Consider the following 17,135-nt stretch of genomic DNA (forward strand, 5'->3'; position numbering starts at 1 on the left):
TTGTTACTACTATGGGTCTTTTACAGCTGGTACATTGGTAATCTGTTTACTACTATGGGTCTTTTATGGCTGGTATATTGGTGATCTGTTTACTACTATGGGTCTTTTATGGCTGGTATATTGGTGATCTGTTACTACTATGGGCCTTTTACGGCTGGTACATTGGTGATCTGTTTACTACTATGGGTCTTTTATGGCTGGTATATTGGTGATCTGTTTAATACTATGGGTCTTTTATGGCTGGTACATTGGTGATCTATTACTACTATGGGCCTTTAATGACTGGTACATTGGTGATCTGTTACTACTATGGGCCTTTTACGGCTGGTACATTGGTGATCTGTTTAATACTATGTGTCTTTTACGGCTGGTACATTGGTGATCTGTTTACTACTATGGGTCTTTTATGGCTGGTACATTGGAGACCTGCTAGTACTATTGGTCTTTTATGGCTGGTACATTGGTGATCTGTTTAATACTATGTGTCTTTTACGGCTGGTACATTAGTGATCTGTTACTACTATGGTCTTTTATGGCTGGTACATTGGAGACCTGCTAGTACTATTGGTCTTTTATGGCTGGTACATTGGTGATCTGTTTAATACTATGGGCCTTTTATGGCTGGTACATTGGTGATCTGTTACTACTATGGGTCTTTTATGGCTGGTACATTGGTGATGTGTTACTACTATTGGTCTTTTATGGCTGGTACATTGGTGATCTGTTTAATACTATGGGTCTTTTATGGCTGGTACACTGGTGACCTGCTAGTACTATGGGTCTCTTATTGCTGGTACATTGGCGTCTGTTATTACTATGGGCCTTTTATGGCTGATACATTGGCATCTGTTATTACTATGGGTCTTTTATGGCTGATACATTGTTGATCAGTTACTACTATGGGTATTTTATGGCTGGTACATTGGCAATCTGTTACTACTATGGATCTTTTATCGTTGGTACATTGGTGATCTGTTAGTACAATGGATCTTTTATGGCTGGCATATTTACAACTATTTCTGCTCACCCTAATCTAGAAAACATGACAGACGTTTCGACAGTCGATGAGGACACTCATGAGTTTATGATCGTGCTGAAGGAAGCTGGGAAATACAAGCTAACGATAAAATCCTTCAGCTCCTCCGGGTCCTGTGTTGCTCGAGAGAGTGACTCTACAGCTGTGAGTTTTTATATCAGTAAGTGATCCTCCTTGTCCAGTTACTGCTTATTCACCACTTGGTTCATTTAGAAATCATCATGAAGATTTACTAAAGTTTTGCCTTAAATATGGAAGACCTTGAATAAGAACTAGAGTGCTAGTGAATACAGTGATGGGAGGTGCTGGATCGGGAAGACGCTGGAACAGGGCAGTACTAAGGCAAGATAAATTTTAGTATTGTTTCCTGCAACATAGTTAGAAGTGAATGTGTTGCTTTGGTAGCGAGCTGTTGGGATGAAGAGAATTGAGGAATTTGGGTTTATTTGCAGATTAGGGTGCATGGATTTAGCGTGAGACATTGGGTTAGTGTAGGAAGGACTCATGGGCTTTGATCGTAATGAAAGAAAGTTAGGAAGCATTGGGTTATCCTATGGAGTAGGTTGTGCTGAAGGATTTAGGTGTGATTGGGTTAGGCTGTGGGTTAGGAGATATCGGATCAGCCTATGGATAGGGTTAGGTGACATTGGCTATCTGCTAGGCAGCATTGAGTAAGGCTGTGGTTTAGGTTATGGGTTAGGCTATGGATGATTTAGTAGCCGCTGGGTTAGGCAGTGTTAGGTTAGGCTATGGTTCAGGCTTATGGGTTAGTCTATTGTTTAGGTATGGGTTGGGCTATATTTAGGTATGGGTTAGAATATGGTTTAGGTTATGGGTAAGGCTATGGTTTAGGTTATGGATTAGGTTATGGATTAGGCTATGGTTTAAGTCATGGTTTAGGCTATGGTTTAGGAATGGGTTAGGCTATGGATAAAGCTATGATTTTCGCTATGGATTAGGCTATGGTTTAGGTTATGGATTAGTCTGTGGTTTAGGCCATGGATTAGGCTGTGGCTTAGGTATGGGTTAGGCTATTGCATTAGGTATGGGTTAGGTTATGTGTTAGGCTATGGTTTAAGTTATGGATTAAGCTGTGGTTTAGGTTATTGGTTAGACTATGGTTTAGGTATGGGTTAGGATATGGTTGAGGCATGGGTTAAGCCATGGATGATTTAGCAGACACTTGATTAGGCAGTATTGGTTAGATTTCACCGTGTAAGGCTCTGTTATGGAGCCCTGTGTTAGGCTGTGGATTTAGGAGACATTGGGTTAGGCCTCAGGAGGGTTTGCTTTTGGTGGATTGTATTGGTTTATTTTAACATATACACTTTGTGCACAATTATTAGGCTGTGAGTATTTTGACAATATCATCATTTTTAAGCAAATTTTCAAACCCCGAGGTTTATAAACTTTGTCACGATAATGTGAATATGATCTATGATTCCCCTTATGAGCACACCTTCCGGAATCTCCCATTCTCTACACTTTTTCTAGAACTTTCAGCTACCTTCATAGCTGCAGACTCATGCTCCCCCCCATCAGCTCCTCCATCAGGAATGTTTATTAGGCCAAGAGCGGCTTTGTCCCAAAAACCATGTGCTTTTCCTTTGTATATATGTGAGATATTAAAGAGGCCATAACTCGATGTCAGGTTATGTTAGAAATATGAAAATTACATATCTGGAACGTGCGTCGACGGAGTTTCGAAGCCCATGTTTTTCCCGGTTCCAGCGCCAAGCAGAACCCAAGAAATGGATATCTCCTGAACAGAGTGGAATAGCTAGTCTGAGTTTGGAGTCCTTAGGAAGCTAATTTCAATATAAGATGAGTGATGTGTCTGCCGTTATTCTGCTAGGTTCTCAAGCCAAGTTATGATTATTATTTTAAGTTTTCTTACCAAAATGTGCACTCTGGCAGCTAGGGGAGGGTGCAAGTAAACCAGCCGCTTTAGTGATGTCACAAGCCCAGAAGTATAAGTTACTGCAACTCAGCCCAGCTGTTGCATCAAGACCCTCCATGCATTTTGATGTGTCGCCCCTCCCCCCAGCATGGTTAGCCTGGAATGATCTAAGCAACATGTGAGTGTTTATTTTCTGTTTTAATCCTCTTTTTATTTGTAATCGACAATCACTTTGTACATACTTTAATTGTCTCATATTGTAAAATCTTTTTATACCCTCTGTAAACACTGCATACCTTCTTGGGAGTAAAATATAAAATTACTAGTTCATCTCCATGTTCTTTACCGAATCTTCACATGCCTGAAGTTAATTACGCTACTAATTTGGGTTAGCTTCGTACCTCTTTATTAATTTAAATATTAATATAGCAATCGGACCTGGTGGCAGCGAACTGTGTTCTGGGCTAGGTGGGTAGTGCTGGCAGTGATGGAAGGGGTTTTATAAGCTGATTGTTTGGCTGTGGCCAGAGCATTTATAATTCCCTCGCTGCAGCATGCCTGATAGCCTGTCCACAGAGAAGCGGCCCATCCGGCGACCAATTATCCTAGGTGCAGTTCCCTGACTGACCTGAGGGTAAGGAGGGCACCGGAAAGCTGCAAGTTCCAAAGCAGAACTAGATAGTGGGATATACATAAATCCTGGCAGTTCATGATATATTGTGGCAGCAGTGGGATAACTACAATAAGCCCCTGCGGTAAATTGATAGGTCAAGACTAGCTTGCTCTTTTCATCACACTGTTGTAGGCGGCTGGATATCTAAGATAAGCCCCCCTGCACATGTGTTAGTTTTGTGCCGGCCAAAGGTCAAACCCCCTTTTCGTGACATTTGGTGGCAGAGCGGTGGGATCATAGAGCATTAGTGATCTGGTTTGAGCAATCATCCCTCCCACTAAAACTTGCACGATTCTTCCGAGGACCCTGCAGCATAGTTTGGAGAATGAAACTCAGTGTTTATTAGTCCTGAGACAATTGTGTGTACTTGCGATTACCCCATCCCTTTCTCTTTGTTTTTCTATCCTATCTTTTATTTGGCAACCATGGCTACTCGAGGAGAATCCTATTATAAGCGGCTAAACAAGGACGCCCTTGCGGCCCTGTGCACATCAAACCAGCCTGACGCCGCCGACAAAACCAAAGACCAGTTGGTCGCGGCTCTGGTGCAATGGGAGGAGAGCCAGGGCACACAAGGCAGCACCAGTGCTGATGGTGCTGCTGCAGAGGTCCAGCAGGTGCAGGCCGGCCTGACTGACAGCCAGGAAGTCGTGGACCACTATCTGCAAATGGCCCTACAACAACACCCTGCCGAAGACCATGTTGGACGTCTGCAGCTGATCCAGCATGCACAAGAGAGCCGAGCGCCAAGCCCAGCGGGACCATGAGTTGCCACTGGCCAAGCTCAGTGCCAGTTCATCTACCACGACAAGCAGTGAGGCAAGCCACGCTCCGTCCCCTAAACCCCGGCCAGAGCATTTTCCCGTGATGGAAATGGACGGAGACTTCGACACTTTTCTGCGGGCCTTTGAGAAAGCCTGCAGACAGTACCAGCTGCCTGTGGACCAATGGGCCAGGTACTTGACCCCAGGGCTAAAAGGCCAAGCTCTGTAGGTGTTTGCTTCTCTCCTGCAAGAACAAGATAACAACTATGAGGCCATCAAGCAGGCCCTGATCGCCAAATACCGGCTAACCCGAGGTGTACCGCAAGAAGTTCCGGAACCTTCAATGTGGCCCACACGACAGTTATATCGATGTGGTGCAAGGACTTAGGACCCATTTTGACCAGTGGATCCACGGACTGTCAGTGAACACCTTTGAACTGCTGAAAGACCTGATGATCAAAGACCAGTTTTTACATCTTTGCACAGCTTAGGTCCGACAGTTCATACTGGACCGAGAGCCAACAAATGCGGACAAAGCAGCACAGATCGCCGACACCTATATGAGGCCAACCGGAAACTGGAGACACGGAAGACAGTCACCGCCAGCTGGAGAGGGGGTAAGCCTGCAACCAACCCCAGTGCCCCTGTCAGCTGTCCCTCCAGAGGCCCTGTCTCTTTTGCCAACACCAAGCCTACTTCAGACACTCGCAAGTGTTTTGCCTGCAAATCAGACTGGGCATATCAGTGCCAATTGTCCGGAGAGGCAGAAGAACCCCCCAGCCAATGCCTCTGGGCCCAACACATCCATTCTCTTGGTGGGTGGGGTGGTTGGGAGGATCAAGGACAACGTGCAGCACATCCGTGCTAGCGGCCTCAATGACACCAGGGCTGAACGAACCCTCATCCGACCCAAACTGGCTGACCCTGAAGAGTATATTCCAAGGAAAACCCTCACTGTGACTGGAATTGGGGGCGTCCGCTGCCCCTTGCCGATGGCCCGGGTTTTCATTGATTGGGGTGCCGGGAGCGGGGTGAAGAAAGTGGGGGTGTCCAAAAACCTGCCCACTGATGTCTTATTGGGGACTGATTTGGGGAGGATGGTTGCATACTACGTACCTGACACCCCTCCCCAATCTTATAATAAGGGTAATGCTAACCCTGATGATATTGATGATGGGAAACTGAATGTGTTACCTGACAATGCTTTATCAAGTAATGATGCATCTGATAACCATTTTTTCCCTAGGAATTATGCTCATAATGAGGTAAATGTGCCAGCTGAACCTGATAATCATTTTTCTGCAAAGGTTGATATGTCCACAGGTACAGGAATGCTCAGCCACGTCGCTCTGTGGAGTGAGACGGTTGAGGAACCCCTAACAGGGGCAAGCGTCGGTGCTACAGGAAATGGGGAGATGCATGGGAACCGTGAGGAAGGTGATGCCATGCAACTGACCAGTGCCACCGAGGAAGGTAACTGGCCCATAAGTAGCCCTGCTCCTGAAGTGTTGGGGGTGGATGGGGAGGTAGAGCCCATAGCAGCTCCGGCTGATGGGTCTGTAGGAATCCCCGTGGAGACAGCCTATGTAGCTGCTGTCACCCGCAGGTAGAGTGCCCAGAACACAGGTAGCGCCCTGCCTTCTGGACCCTCCTTCGCTACAGGAGTGACTGAACCAGAGGTGGACCCAGAGCAGGTCCCAGAGGGTCCCAGTGAGGAGGGGACCTTGACATCACTTCTGGCTGCCTCCAGCCAGGAGTTCCAGGCCTCTCAGCACTCAGATGTGAGCCTGGAGAAATTGAGACGCCCACCTCCGGGACTGATAAGGAGAGGGTGTTCTGGGAACGAGGAAGGTTGTACCGAGAGACAGTACCCGGAGAATCCCAAAAGGAGTGGTTGAAGAAAGACAGCTGGTCATCCCCTATCGTTTTAGGGCTGAGTTCTTACGGATTGCCCATGAGATTCCACTTGCTGGACACTTAGGTATCAGCAAAACTATGGCCCGGCTGTCTCAACACTTCTATTGGCCCAAAATGGGGACAGACGTGACCGAATACTGCCGCTCACGTGTCACCTATCAAAGAGTGGGGAAGGGGGGCCTGCTCTTAAGGCTCCCCTGATCCCTTTGCCAGGGATAGAGGAGCCTTTCCAGAGAATCACAGTGGACATTGTGGGCCTGCTGGCCATCCCCAGCAGCTCTGGAAAGTGATAGATCCTCACCGTGGTAGACTACGCTATCCGGTACTCAGAGGCAGTAGCTCTGTCCTCAACCAGGGCAGATAAGGTGGTGGATGCACTGGTGACCATCTTTACAAGGGTAGGAGTTCCCAGGGAAATGCTTACCGATCAAGGGACCCAATTCATGTCTCGCCTAATGGAGGCTCTCTGTAAGAAAATGCAGGTGACGCAGCTGCGTATCATCCACAGACCAATGGCTTGTGTGAATGCTTCAACGGTACCCTCAAACAGATGCTCCGCATGCTGGTTGAGACCCAAGGGCGCGACTGGGAGCGGTACCTCCCACACCTGGTAGTCGCTTACCGAGAAGTTCCGCAGGCCTCAACGGGGTTCTCCTCCTTCGAGCTCCTGTATGGCAGGTGTGTCCGGGGATCCCTTGGGTTGGTAAGAGACTCCTGGGATGATGAGCCGAAACCTTCTGAAGTGTCCATCATGGATTATGTCATGCGCTTTCGTGACAAGATGCAGACCTTGACGCAGTTGGTGCATGACAACATGGTGCAGGCTCAGGCTGACCAGAAGCACTGTTATGACCAGAACGCCCAGGAGCGGACCTACCAGGTGGGTCAAAAGGTGTGGGTGCTGGTCCCGGTACCAAAAGATAAGCTTCAGGCAGCCTGGGAAGGCCCGTATGTCATCCACCAACAACTCAACCCGATCACCTACGTGGTCATGCTTGACCACGCTCGGGGTAGGCGCAAGGCCTTTCACGTCAACATGATGAAGGCTCATCACGAACGTAAAGCCTGCGTCCTACCGATCTGCAACCTGCCTGAGGATGGGGAGAAGACCCCCTCTTGGACATGCCGGCCCAAGCCAAGGCTGATGGGTCCATCGAGGACATGGAGGTAAGCTCCTCGCTATCCGAAACTCAGTGGTCGCAGCTGTGGACCATGCTGGGACCCTTCCGGGCCGTGTTTTCCAACCGACCTGGAAGGACTGAGTTAGCGGTCCATGAGGTGGACACCGGGAATCATGCCCCACTATAGCAAACACCTTATCGGATCTCTGAGGAGGTGCAGCAGGTTATACACCAGGAGATCGATGAGATGTTGCAGCTGGGGGTGATTCAACTGTCCAAGAATGCGTGGGCCTCACCTGTAGTTCTCGTGGCCAAAAAGGATCGGACCACCCGGTTCTGCGTGGACTACAGGGGCTCAACACCATCACAACCTCTGGTGCACACCCGATGCCGCGCATCGAGGATCTGCATGAGCGGTTGGCGAACGCAAAATACATATCCATCATGGATTTGAGTCGGGGATACTGGCAGATTCCCCTGAGCCCTGCGGCACAGGAGAGATCCGCCTTTATCACCCCCTTTGGACTGTACGAGTCCACGGTCATGCCCTACGGCCTGAAAAATGCCCCTGCCACTTTCCAGCGGATGGTCAACCACCTGCTTTGGGGACTGGAGAAGTACGCGGTGGCATACCTGGACGACATTGCTGTCTTCAGTTCCAACTGGGAGGAACACCTTCAGCACCTCCAGGAGGTGCTCAAGCATATTCTGCAGGCAGGCCTGACCATCAAGCCGGGAAAGTGCCAAATGGACATGAGCAAGGTCCACTACCTGGGACACCGGGTAGGCGGGGGTTCCATGAGTCTAGAGCCTGAGAAAGTGGACGCAATCGTGTCCTGTCCCACCCCCAGGACCAAAAAACAGGTGATGTCCATCTTGGGCACTGCAGGGTACTATAGGCAGTTCATACAGAACTATAGCAGCCTTGCAAAGCCCTTGATGGACCTCACCAAGCGGAAGCTACCCCAAACAGTCGACTGGACAGACGAATGTGAGGCAGCCTTCCAAGCTTTGAAAACAGCCCTGTGCAGCTCTCCAGTGTTGAAAGCAGTCAACAGCAGTCGGCCATTCCTGGTACAGACCGACGCCAGAGAGTTTGGCCTCAGTGCTAAAATTACTAGTTCGTCTCCATGTTCTATACCGAATCTTCACATGCCTGACGTTATTTACGCTATTAATTTGGGTTGGCTTCATACCTCTTTATTAATTTAAATATTAATATAGTAATCAGAGCTGGTGGCAGCGAAGTGTGTTCTGGGCTAGGTGGGTAGCGCTGGCAGTGACGGAACAGGTTTTATAAGCTAATTGTTTGGCTGCGGCCAGAGAATTTATAATTCCCTCACTGCAGCATTCCTGATAGCCAGTCCACAGTGAAGCGACCCATCTGGCGATCAATTATCCTAGGTGCAGTTCACTGACTGACCTGAGGGTAAGGAGGGCGCCGGAGAGCTGCAAGTTCCAAAGCGGAACTAGAAAGTGGGATATACATAAATCTCGGCAGTTCATCATGATATATTGTGGCAGCTGTGAGATAACTAAAATAAGCCCCTGCCGTAAATTGATAGGTCAAGACTAGCTTGCTGTTTTCATCACATTGTTGTAGGCGGCGTGATAACTAAGATAAGACCCCCTGCACATGTGATAGCCGTGTGCTGGCCAAAGGTCAAACCCCCTTTTCGTGACAAACTGGAATGCTGATTGGATGAAACAGATCATGTGATATGTATGTGTATTGAAGGGGTTGTGGCCTCAGGATGCCCCACCCTTTCTCAGGGTGAACAGGATTATTAGGCAAAATGGCCAAAAAAAGATTTTTCTGACTCTGAAAGTGAAAAATGATTACGAGTAGAAATGGGCGGGCCCCTGGATGTTTGGGTACAGCGGATTCGGACAAATAGTTAAAAAAAAAGTTTGAGTTCGGGAACCAGGACAGTACCCAGACCCAAACCCCATTCACTGGAAAGGTCCCGAACATCTAGTGTTTGCCGCACTGTCATGTGCATGACAGCACGGCAAACACTGTTTCTAATTGGAGGTAAAATCATTGTCACCATTCAGACAGTCACAGTTTCCACACTGTCAGGTGACAGCGTGAGCCTGCAGCTGTTATCGGAGGTAAAAAGTTTACCTTCGGTCACCTTCATCAGCTGATGGAACTAGTGCTCTCATCAGCCTACACTTGCTGCCGCTAATAACAGCAAGAGCAGGTGGCGGCTGATGGGAGTTTTCATCAGCCACCGCATGCTCTCTAATTAAATAATTAAAAAAAAAAACAGTGTGAGTTCCCCTGTATTTTTTTTAACAGCCAGGCAAGACTGACAGCTGCGGGCTACACCCGTAAGCTATCAGCTTTATCATAGGTGGTTGTCAAGAATAAAGGGGTCCCCACTCCAATTTTTTTAATTATTCAAATAAATAATTTGAATAAACGCTGTGGATTCAACCCTATTTTTGACAACCAGTCAAGCTAAAGCAGACAGTGAGGGGCTGGTATTCTCAGGCTTGTAAGGCGCCATGGATATTGCCCCCCCAGCCTAAAAATAGCCCGCAGCCTCCCAGAAAAGATGCATCTATTAGATGTGTTAGAGATTTATTTGTCTATCCCACTCTCAGTCCCGATTCAGAATTTGCATTTCTCTGGTGCTCCCCTTACCCTCAGGTCAGTCCAGGAACTACATTTAGGATAAGTAGTGACCAGAAAGGCTGCCTTGCTGTGTACTGGCTTTTGGACACTCTGTAGTGAAGGCGAAATGTATATTCCCAGTCTCAGGCCGTAGATACACACATAACCTCCATTCCGTCACTGCCATGGTCTCCCAAATCCCCCAGAACACTTTGCTGCTACCAGCTCCTCGTTTGACATTAAAACCAATATCGGGTCAGGAACCCACCCACAAGATAGCGTAGTTTATCATGGAGGACGTGGCGGTGCGTTCATAGAGCAAGGAAAACGAAACTAGTACATTTTATAGATTTACTCCAGAAAATATAGGCAGTGTTTTAAAAAATACAGAAGATATTACAAAAGGAGACAGAATACGTATATATAAACAGTTACAAATAAAAGAGGATTAAAATATGAACTTACTACATCTCAGTCACTGGTATGACGTGTTGATGAGGGGTCCCAGAACAAAAGGGTACATCTGCACAGCTCCATGTAGCTGATTCTCCAGGAAAGTGAAAACCCCCTGATTCAGCCTCTGAGCTTTATACTAGAGGATACTGTATATGCCCCCTTTTAAAAAGTTGTTAGAAAATTCTATCTTTCGTATCTCTGTCTTTGAAGCTCAAAGAGTGACAACTGTTATGATGAGTCACCGAAGGAGGAAAAAACAAAATACCAGCTAAGTCCAGAAAAACCAGAGAGGTTGGCAGCTATCGGATTGCAGACCCCTGAACCTATCCACAACAACTAGCAGTAGCCGTGGGGGGTTCCTACGGTGCCCTAGACCCCTCGATCACAGCCGGAGAACTACATAGCCTAAAGACAGAAAGGGGAAAAACTAAACTGCCCCAGAGCAGACCCCAAAGCAATAGGCAGCCCCCAACATATAATGACGGTGAAGCAAGATGAAAACACTAACACAGATAGAAAGATAGGTTGAGCAAATGATGGGGCCCAAGCTAACTACATAGGACAGGATAGGAAAGCTGCTGTCTGCCATCCGCAAAAACCCTATCAAAATGAGCCAACCGACTGATAGGAAAAACAAGCCCTGAAGTCGCTAGGCTTCAAAAGACTATATCAGCACTCAGGTATATTCTGAAGACAGAGCAAAAGATCAACAGATCAAAGACAAAAATGGAATTCAGCTCACCCCCGGCCGGGGATGGCAGACCTCCCAAAAAACAAGGCAAAACAAAAACAAAACTGAAGAGTACAAAGCAGAGCAGAAAAACTTAGCTTTGAGACGCAGGAATCAGACTGGTCTCCAAGAATCCAGCAGGAAAATCACCAGCCAGGAAGAAGGGCGTCGGCAGCCTTATATCCAGTCCTCAATTCCAGCCACCCAGTTATCATCTAGCTGCCCAGGTGTTTGGTAATCAGTCTCACTACCTTCCTTCACCAGAGGAGGGAGTTCATCAGACCTCAATGGTGAAGGGAAAAATGAACTCACAACAGACAACAGGGGTATCATATGTTCGGCTACGAATTTATCTTTCTTTAGATACCTAACATCATATGTCTGTGTATTACTGGAAGGCATATACCCTTTTTCTCGGTTTGTGGTGGATGCAGAAGTCACAAAATGCTGCTGTGCGTAGCTTTAATTATGCCGATTCCAGAAATATATTCGTCCTGTCCCTATGATTATTGTGGAATATTAAATTCGAGTTTGAATGGACAAAGAACATGTGGCTGGAAAACTTTACTTCCTTCTTGAGCCGGGCAGACCATGATCTCACATTACACAAAGATCGTTTACCTGAAGGGAGGGGCTGCAGCTCCGAGAGTGGAATGCAGCATGAGAAGCTCAGTGTTACACTGCAAAAACCTAATGGGGGTGGGGCAAAATGTCATTCACAAACCAAAGAGATGCCACAGACAGCTTAGGTTATTTACGCAATAACTCATATTTTCCTGACAAGATGCACCAATTCTCACACTTTGCCTAGCTCTTCCCAGTTGCCCTGTGGTGAAGGCAAATGGGGTTCATATTTGTGGGGTTGATGTCACCTTGGTATTGTCCAGTGACATCAAGCCCACGGCTTAGTAATGGAGAGGCGTCTGTAAGACAGCTATTCATTACTAATCCTATAGTTGTATTGTAAATAAACACACAGCCAGTATAAAGTCCTTTATTTGAAATAAAAGAAGACATACTTTTCCTTACTTATTTAAAAATAACAAACACAGTTATGCTCACCTAACGCCTATTCCACTGAGGCCCTCGTCTCTTGTAATAAAACAAAAACAACCATATCCCTCACCTGTTCGCCGTTCTGTCTCACGTCATAATCCATGTCTGGGGATTATGAACTGCAGTGACCTACAGAGAAAAAGTCTCACGACGTAGCACTGAGCGCAGAGAGTTCACTAGGTGAAATGAGGCTTTTTTTCACAACCGGTGATCTCACTGAAGTCACCACAGTTCATTGGCCTGGCTAGGAACCCAACCTCAGTGACCTGCAGTAACCTCCATGACATCACCGCTGCTCACTGATGCTGAGCTCGCAACAGCTCATTCTCCAGTAGTTCACAGCCTAGACAGTCGCATCTTGGCACTGTCCAGACTGGTGTGAGACAGGACGATGGACAGGTGAGAGATAAGGTAGTTTATTTTTCTTTTATTACAGGAGATGAGGGAGTCAATGAAATGGGCATTAGGTGAGTACAACTGTTTTCCTTTTTTTTTTTTTCTAAATAACAAAGTGTGTTTTACTTTATTTCAAACTAGCTGAAGAGCCCGGCGCTGCCCGGGCATAGTAACTAACTGTGGTTATAGAAAATTATAATTATCCTCCATCCCATAGTCCCATGCCCATATACCCATCATACATATCCTCCATCCCATAGTCCCATTCCCATATACCCATCATACATATCCTCCATCCTATAGTCCAGTGCCCATATACCCATCACACATCCTCCATCCCATAGTCCCTTGCCCATATACCCGTCATACATATCCTCCATCCCATAGTCCAGTGCCCATATGCTCATCACACATCCTCCATCCCATAGTCAACCATTATGACATCATAATGAGCGGCGGCAGGGCTTGCGACCTATGATGACATCAGCATCGCCATGGCAACCATTGTGACATCATAATGAGGGGCGGGGCTTGATACACACACACTGCTTCCCCAGTATGCAAATAGGGGCATTGTGACATCATAATGACGGGTGGGGCTTGACGCGCACACAGGGGCAAAATTGTTTGGTGAATTGGAACACGCGGGGTTAAAATTTCGCCTCACAACATAGCTTAGGACGCTCTCGGGGTCCAGACGTGTGACTGTGCCAAATTTTGTGGCTGTAGCTGCGACAGTGCGGATGCCTATCCCGGACATACACACACACACACACATACACACATACATACACACTTTGAGCTTTATATATCAGATAAAGGACTTTTTTTCTGTCTGAGTCTAAATTTACCATATAACTATAAAATTAGTAATGAATAGATGTCTTATAGACACCTCTCCATTACTAAGCCAGGGGCTTGATGTCCCCAGATAATACAAAAGTGACATCAACCCCACAAATATGAACCCCACTTGCCACCTCCACAGGTCAAGTGGTAAGAGCAGGGGAAAGCGCCTTTCTGGGTGGCTGCGGGCTGCTATTTTTATGATGGGGAGGCCAATATTCATGGCCCCTTACCAGCCCTACCAACCTGAGAATACCAGCCCCAGCTGTCTGCTTTAGCTTGGCTGGTTCTCAAAAATGGGGGAGACCCCACACCGCTTGTATTTAATTTATTCGAATAAGGTGAGGTGAGAAGGCTGAGCCCTACCACTACTCAGCAAGACACAGAAGTACCAGGTGTTTAATGCTCAAAGACAAGGCCGCGGTGAGGAGGCTAAGCCCAACCACCTCCGAGGAAGACCTAGAGGTACAAGATATTCAGTGCTCAGAGATACAGATGAGGTGAGGAGGCCGAGCCTGACGATCACTGAGCAAGACACAGTAGGGAAGACATCAGGATTGAACCAAGAAATATGATGCAGATTGTTCCCAGGTTTTATGGACAGACGAGAAGACTCTAGACTGAGCAGATGGACGGGTCAGGGCTGGATCAGTACCGGGCACAGACCTCCTCTTCCCGTCAGATGTCAGTGAGGTGGAGGTGGGCACTGCTATGGGTGGGATTATTACAAAGCAGTTCGCTGGATCTTCATGGATTGAAGATGGCTGCCGGTGATTAGAATACACTTTCTGACAGGAGAGCAGCAGGAACAAGTCTGTGGCTCTCCAGAAAACCAGGATTGTTCTGCAGGACAAGGCTCCATCGCAGCATCGAAGTCTCCACTGACCAGGAAACGCCACAAACATGGTGAATAATGTCCCGGCCCCGTCCTCACCGAACCTATACACTATTGAGAACCTGCAGCTCTTCTTACACGATTTCCTGTGAAGGAGAACAATGGCCTCCATGAGCCACATCTGGGAGGCTGTTACAGCCTGAAATGTTGGTTATCAACAAGTTACGTAGCTGACAGACTCCATAGATGGAGCTTGTGATGGTTATTGACAAGGGCGGCCATATTAATATATATAACTATATCGTCACTCAGTGATAATTTTTGTGGAAATGTCAGAAATGTATTTTGCCCATTTTGAGCTGTTTGGTTCTTATTCTCTTTGTAACAGAAGACAGAAATAAACAATTGGATGGAAAATTTACGTTTTTCATTTAATCCCATAACAATTCCACACAGCGATAATCTCTTAAGAGAAAACTGTTACTTTCCATTCAGGTTTATTAACCTTCCAGATTGACAGACGGCCCTGAACTTCTTCAGTAATAAAAGAATCCGCACAAATACACATTGCCTAATAATCGTGCGCACTGTATAGGGATTGTCAGTTCTTTTTCTGTGTTTTTATTTTTGCGGGGATCTTTTCTTAAAGATTTCTTCATGAATTAGGTCCTGAAGGGAAGTGGTTTGAAGACCTGACAGAGCGAGCCATGAATGTAACAGTGAACGCCCTCAACTCTACCACTGCGCTGGTTACATGGACGTCATTCCCGGGGAATAGCAAAGAATTCATTGTGTCTGTAAAATCCCAAACTTGTCAGAAGCAGAAGGAGACACAGCAACTGGAGAAGCAGTACTGTGAGGAGGTGACGTGCTCCATCGTAGAATGCCATGTATACAATGCTGTGCTTACTCTGCACAGGGGCCAACTACAGGGAAGGGTCACATGAGTATCAGTATGCCTGGGGTCAGAAAAATATTACATTTAGATTACAAAGGAGGCTACCAAATGGCAGGCTTGTTCTAGGATCATCAGTCTTTAGTCAGAAGCCCACCTAACTCTGCTTCTTCCTCTTGAAGATGGTTTTGTATTGCCTTTGAATGGTGTCGTAGGCATTGCTCTGTCCCCACATGAGGTGAATGGAGGTGTAGTTGATTGGGGCTGGGAGAGATTCCTACCTTCTGTTTCCTCAATGCAGAGCAGCCAGGATCATGTTGCTGTTTTGCTGTTCATGCATCCGGAGAGATGATACACACCAGGGATTGTGAAGTCCAGACTTGTTTATTTGGATATCTGGACATACAGCATATGATTGGTAATGCAGTAGGTTCTCCAGACGTGCAGAATGTTCACAACAAGATGTGAGCAACGAAATGTGAGCAAAGTGTGAGCAAATTGAGCAGCAAATTTGTCGAAAAACTGATGCCTTTCGCAGCTCGGTATAAGCATGTCTCTCCCGGGTGAAAATGAAACTAAGAATGGCTGTAAACAGGAAGAAAAAGGCATGAACCTTGACCCGGATATGAAAGGCATGTAAGAATTAATTAGCTGCAGGCTGCCATACAGAGAAAGACCAGCAGGTAGCAGCAGGCCAAATGCAAGACTGTACACAAAGAATGGTAATATAACACAATCTATATAAACCATATAATCATAACTTAGACGGAACACCACACTCCCCATCTGAAATTCCGTAAGGGATTTCACTATACTAATGTTTTTTGTTTTTTTAAATAAAGTTCAATAACCTGGAAAACGAACACAGATATGCATGCATGCAATAATAACTTCAAAACGAGGTACCCTGAGACAATCCAAAGATACCCATCTTTGGATCGGAGCAGCCGCACTAGGCCAAACTGTCTCCGACCCAATGGTAATCCTATGGACGAAGTACTAGGGCACTGTTCTGTTCGTGGTTCATCCTACCGGAATGTCCTCAATTGGTAGTGATTTATGGCAGATGTGCCAACCATGACAGTCTTTGTCTCCACATGAGTTGTGATATGATCTCGCCATGTGGACTAACCTTGCTATAGTCTTGACCAGTTTCATCCAATTGGAGAAGTGTTCGAAGCGCTGGTAACCGAGGCTGGAGGTTAATTTAGTGTTCGTCGCCAGAGCACTGACCTCAGAGCGGACTTCTGGATCGCCATCCGGATCCTGGATGCTGAAGACTTCCTGGAAACATTCACTTCCCTTCTGTTCCAACTGAAACTTAGGACCTAAAAGTCAAGAAGAGTTAGCAAAGGACCTTATAGACATAGGTCTAGTGGCATGGTCAGCTGGATTAAGTTCAAATGGGATATAGTGCCATTGTTCAGGCTTGGAAGACCTCCTTATTCTCTCGATGCGGTTACTGACGTACACGTAGAAGCGCCTTGATTGGTTGTAGATGTAACCTAAGACAACCTTACTGTCACTATAGTATTGTATGTCGTCTATGTTGGTGTCCAGCTCATGCTGTATAAAGTCGGCGAGTTCTACTGCAAGCACGGTTGCACAGAGTTCAAGCCGGGGAATAGTGTGGTCAGGCTTGGGAGCCAACTTAGCCTGGCTGAAGACGAATCCAACGTAATCTTGATTGTCGGGTCTCGTCACCTTCAAGTAGGCGACAGCTGCAATGGCTTTTGTGGATGGGTCTGAGAACACATGGAGTTCCTTCCTAGTGCTAGCAGCAAGTGAGGTTCTGGCGTAGCATCTCGGTAAGTGGATCTCATCCAAGGCACACAAAGACTGCTTCCAGGTTTCCCATTTTGGTTCCTTATCTCAGGAGGGAGTGGG

General features: G+C 46.8%; 1 protein-coding gene across 10 annotated transcripts in view; it reads left to right on the forward strand.

The window, feature by feature from the left end:
* PTPRO (protein tyrosine phosphatase receptor type O) overlaps nt 1-17,135 on the forward strand; it is a 570,099-nt gene that overhangs the window by 266,991 nt on the left and 285,973 nt on the right. For 9 of the 10 annotated variants that reach the window (XM_073564603.1, XM_073564604.1, XM_073564608.1 and 6 more), the window contains 2 exons: nt 1,038-1,196; nt 15,020-15,216. In XM_073564603.1, coding sequence (XP_073420704.1) covers nt 1,038-1,196; nt 15,020-15,216 — 356 coding nt within the window. The remainder of the gene's footprint in view (nt 1-1,037; nt 1,197-15,019; nt 15,217-17,135) is intronic. The other variant, XM_073564609.1, reaches the window with a different exon arrangement.

Source organism: Dendrobates tinctorius, unplaced genomic scaffold (assembly GCF_039654945.1).
Source record: "Dendrobates tinctorius isolate UK_male_01 unplaced genomic scaffold, ASM3965494v1 ptg000464l, whole genome shotgun sequence".
Taxonomy (NCBI): domain Eukaryota; kingdom Metazoa; phylum Chordata; class Amphibia; order Anura; family Dendrobatidae; genus Dendrobates; species Dendrobates tinctorius.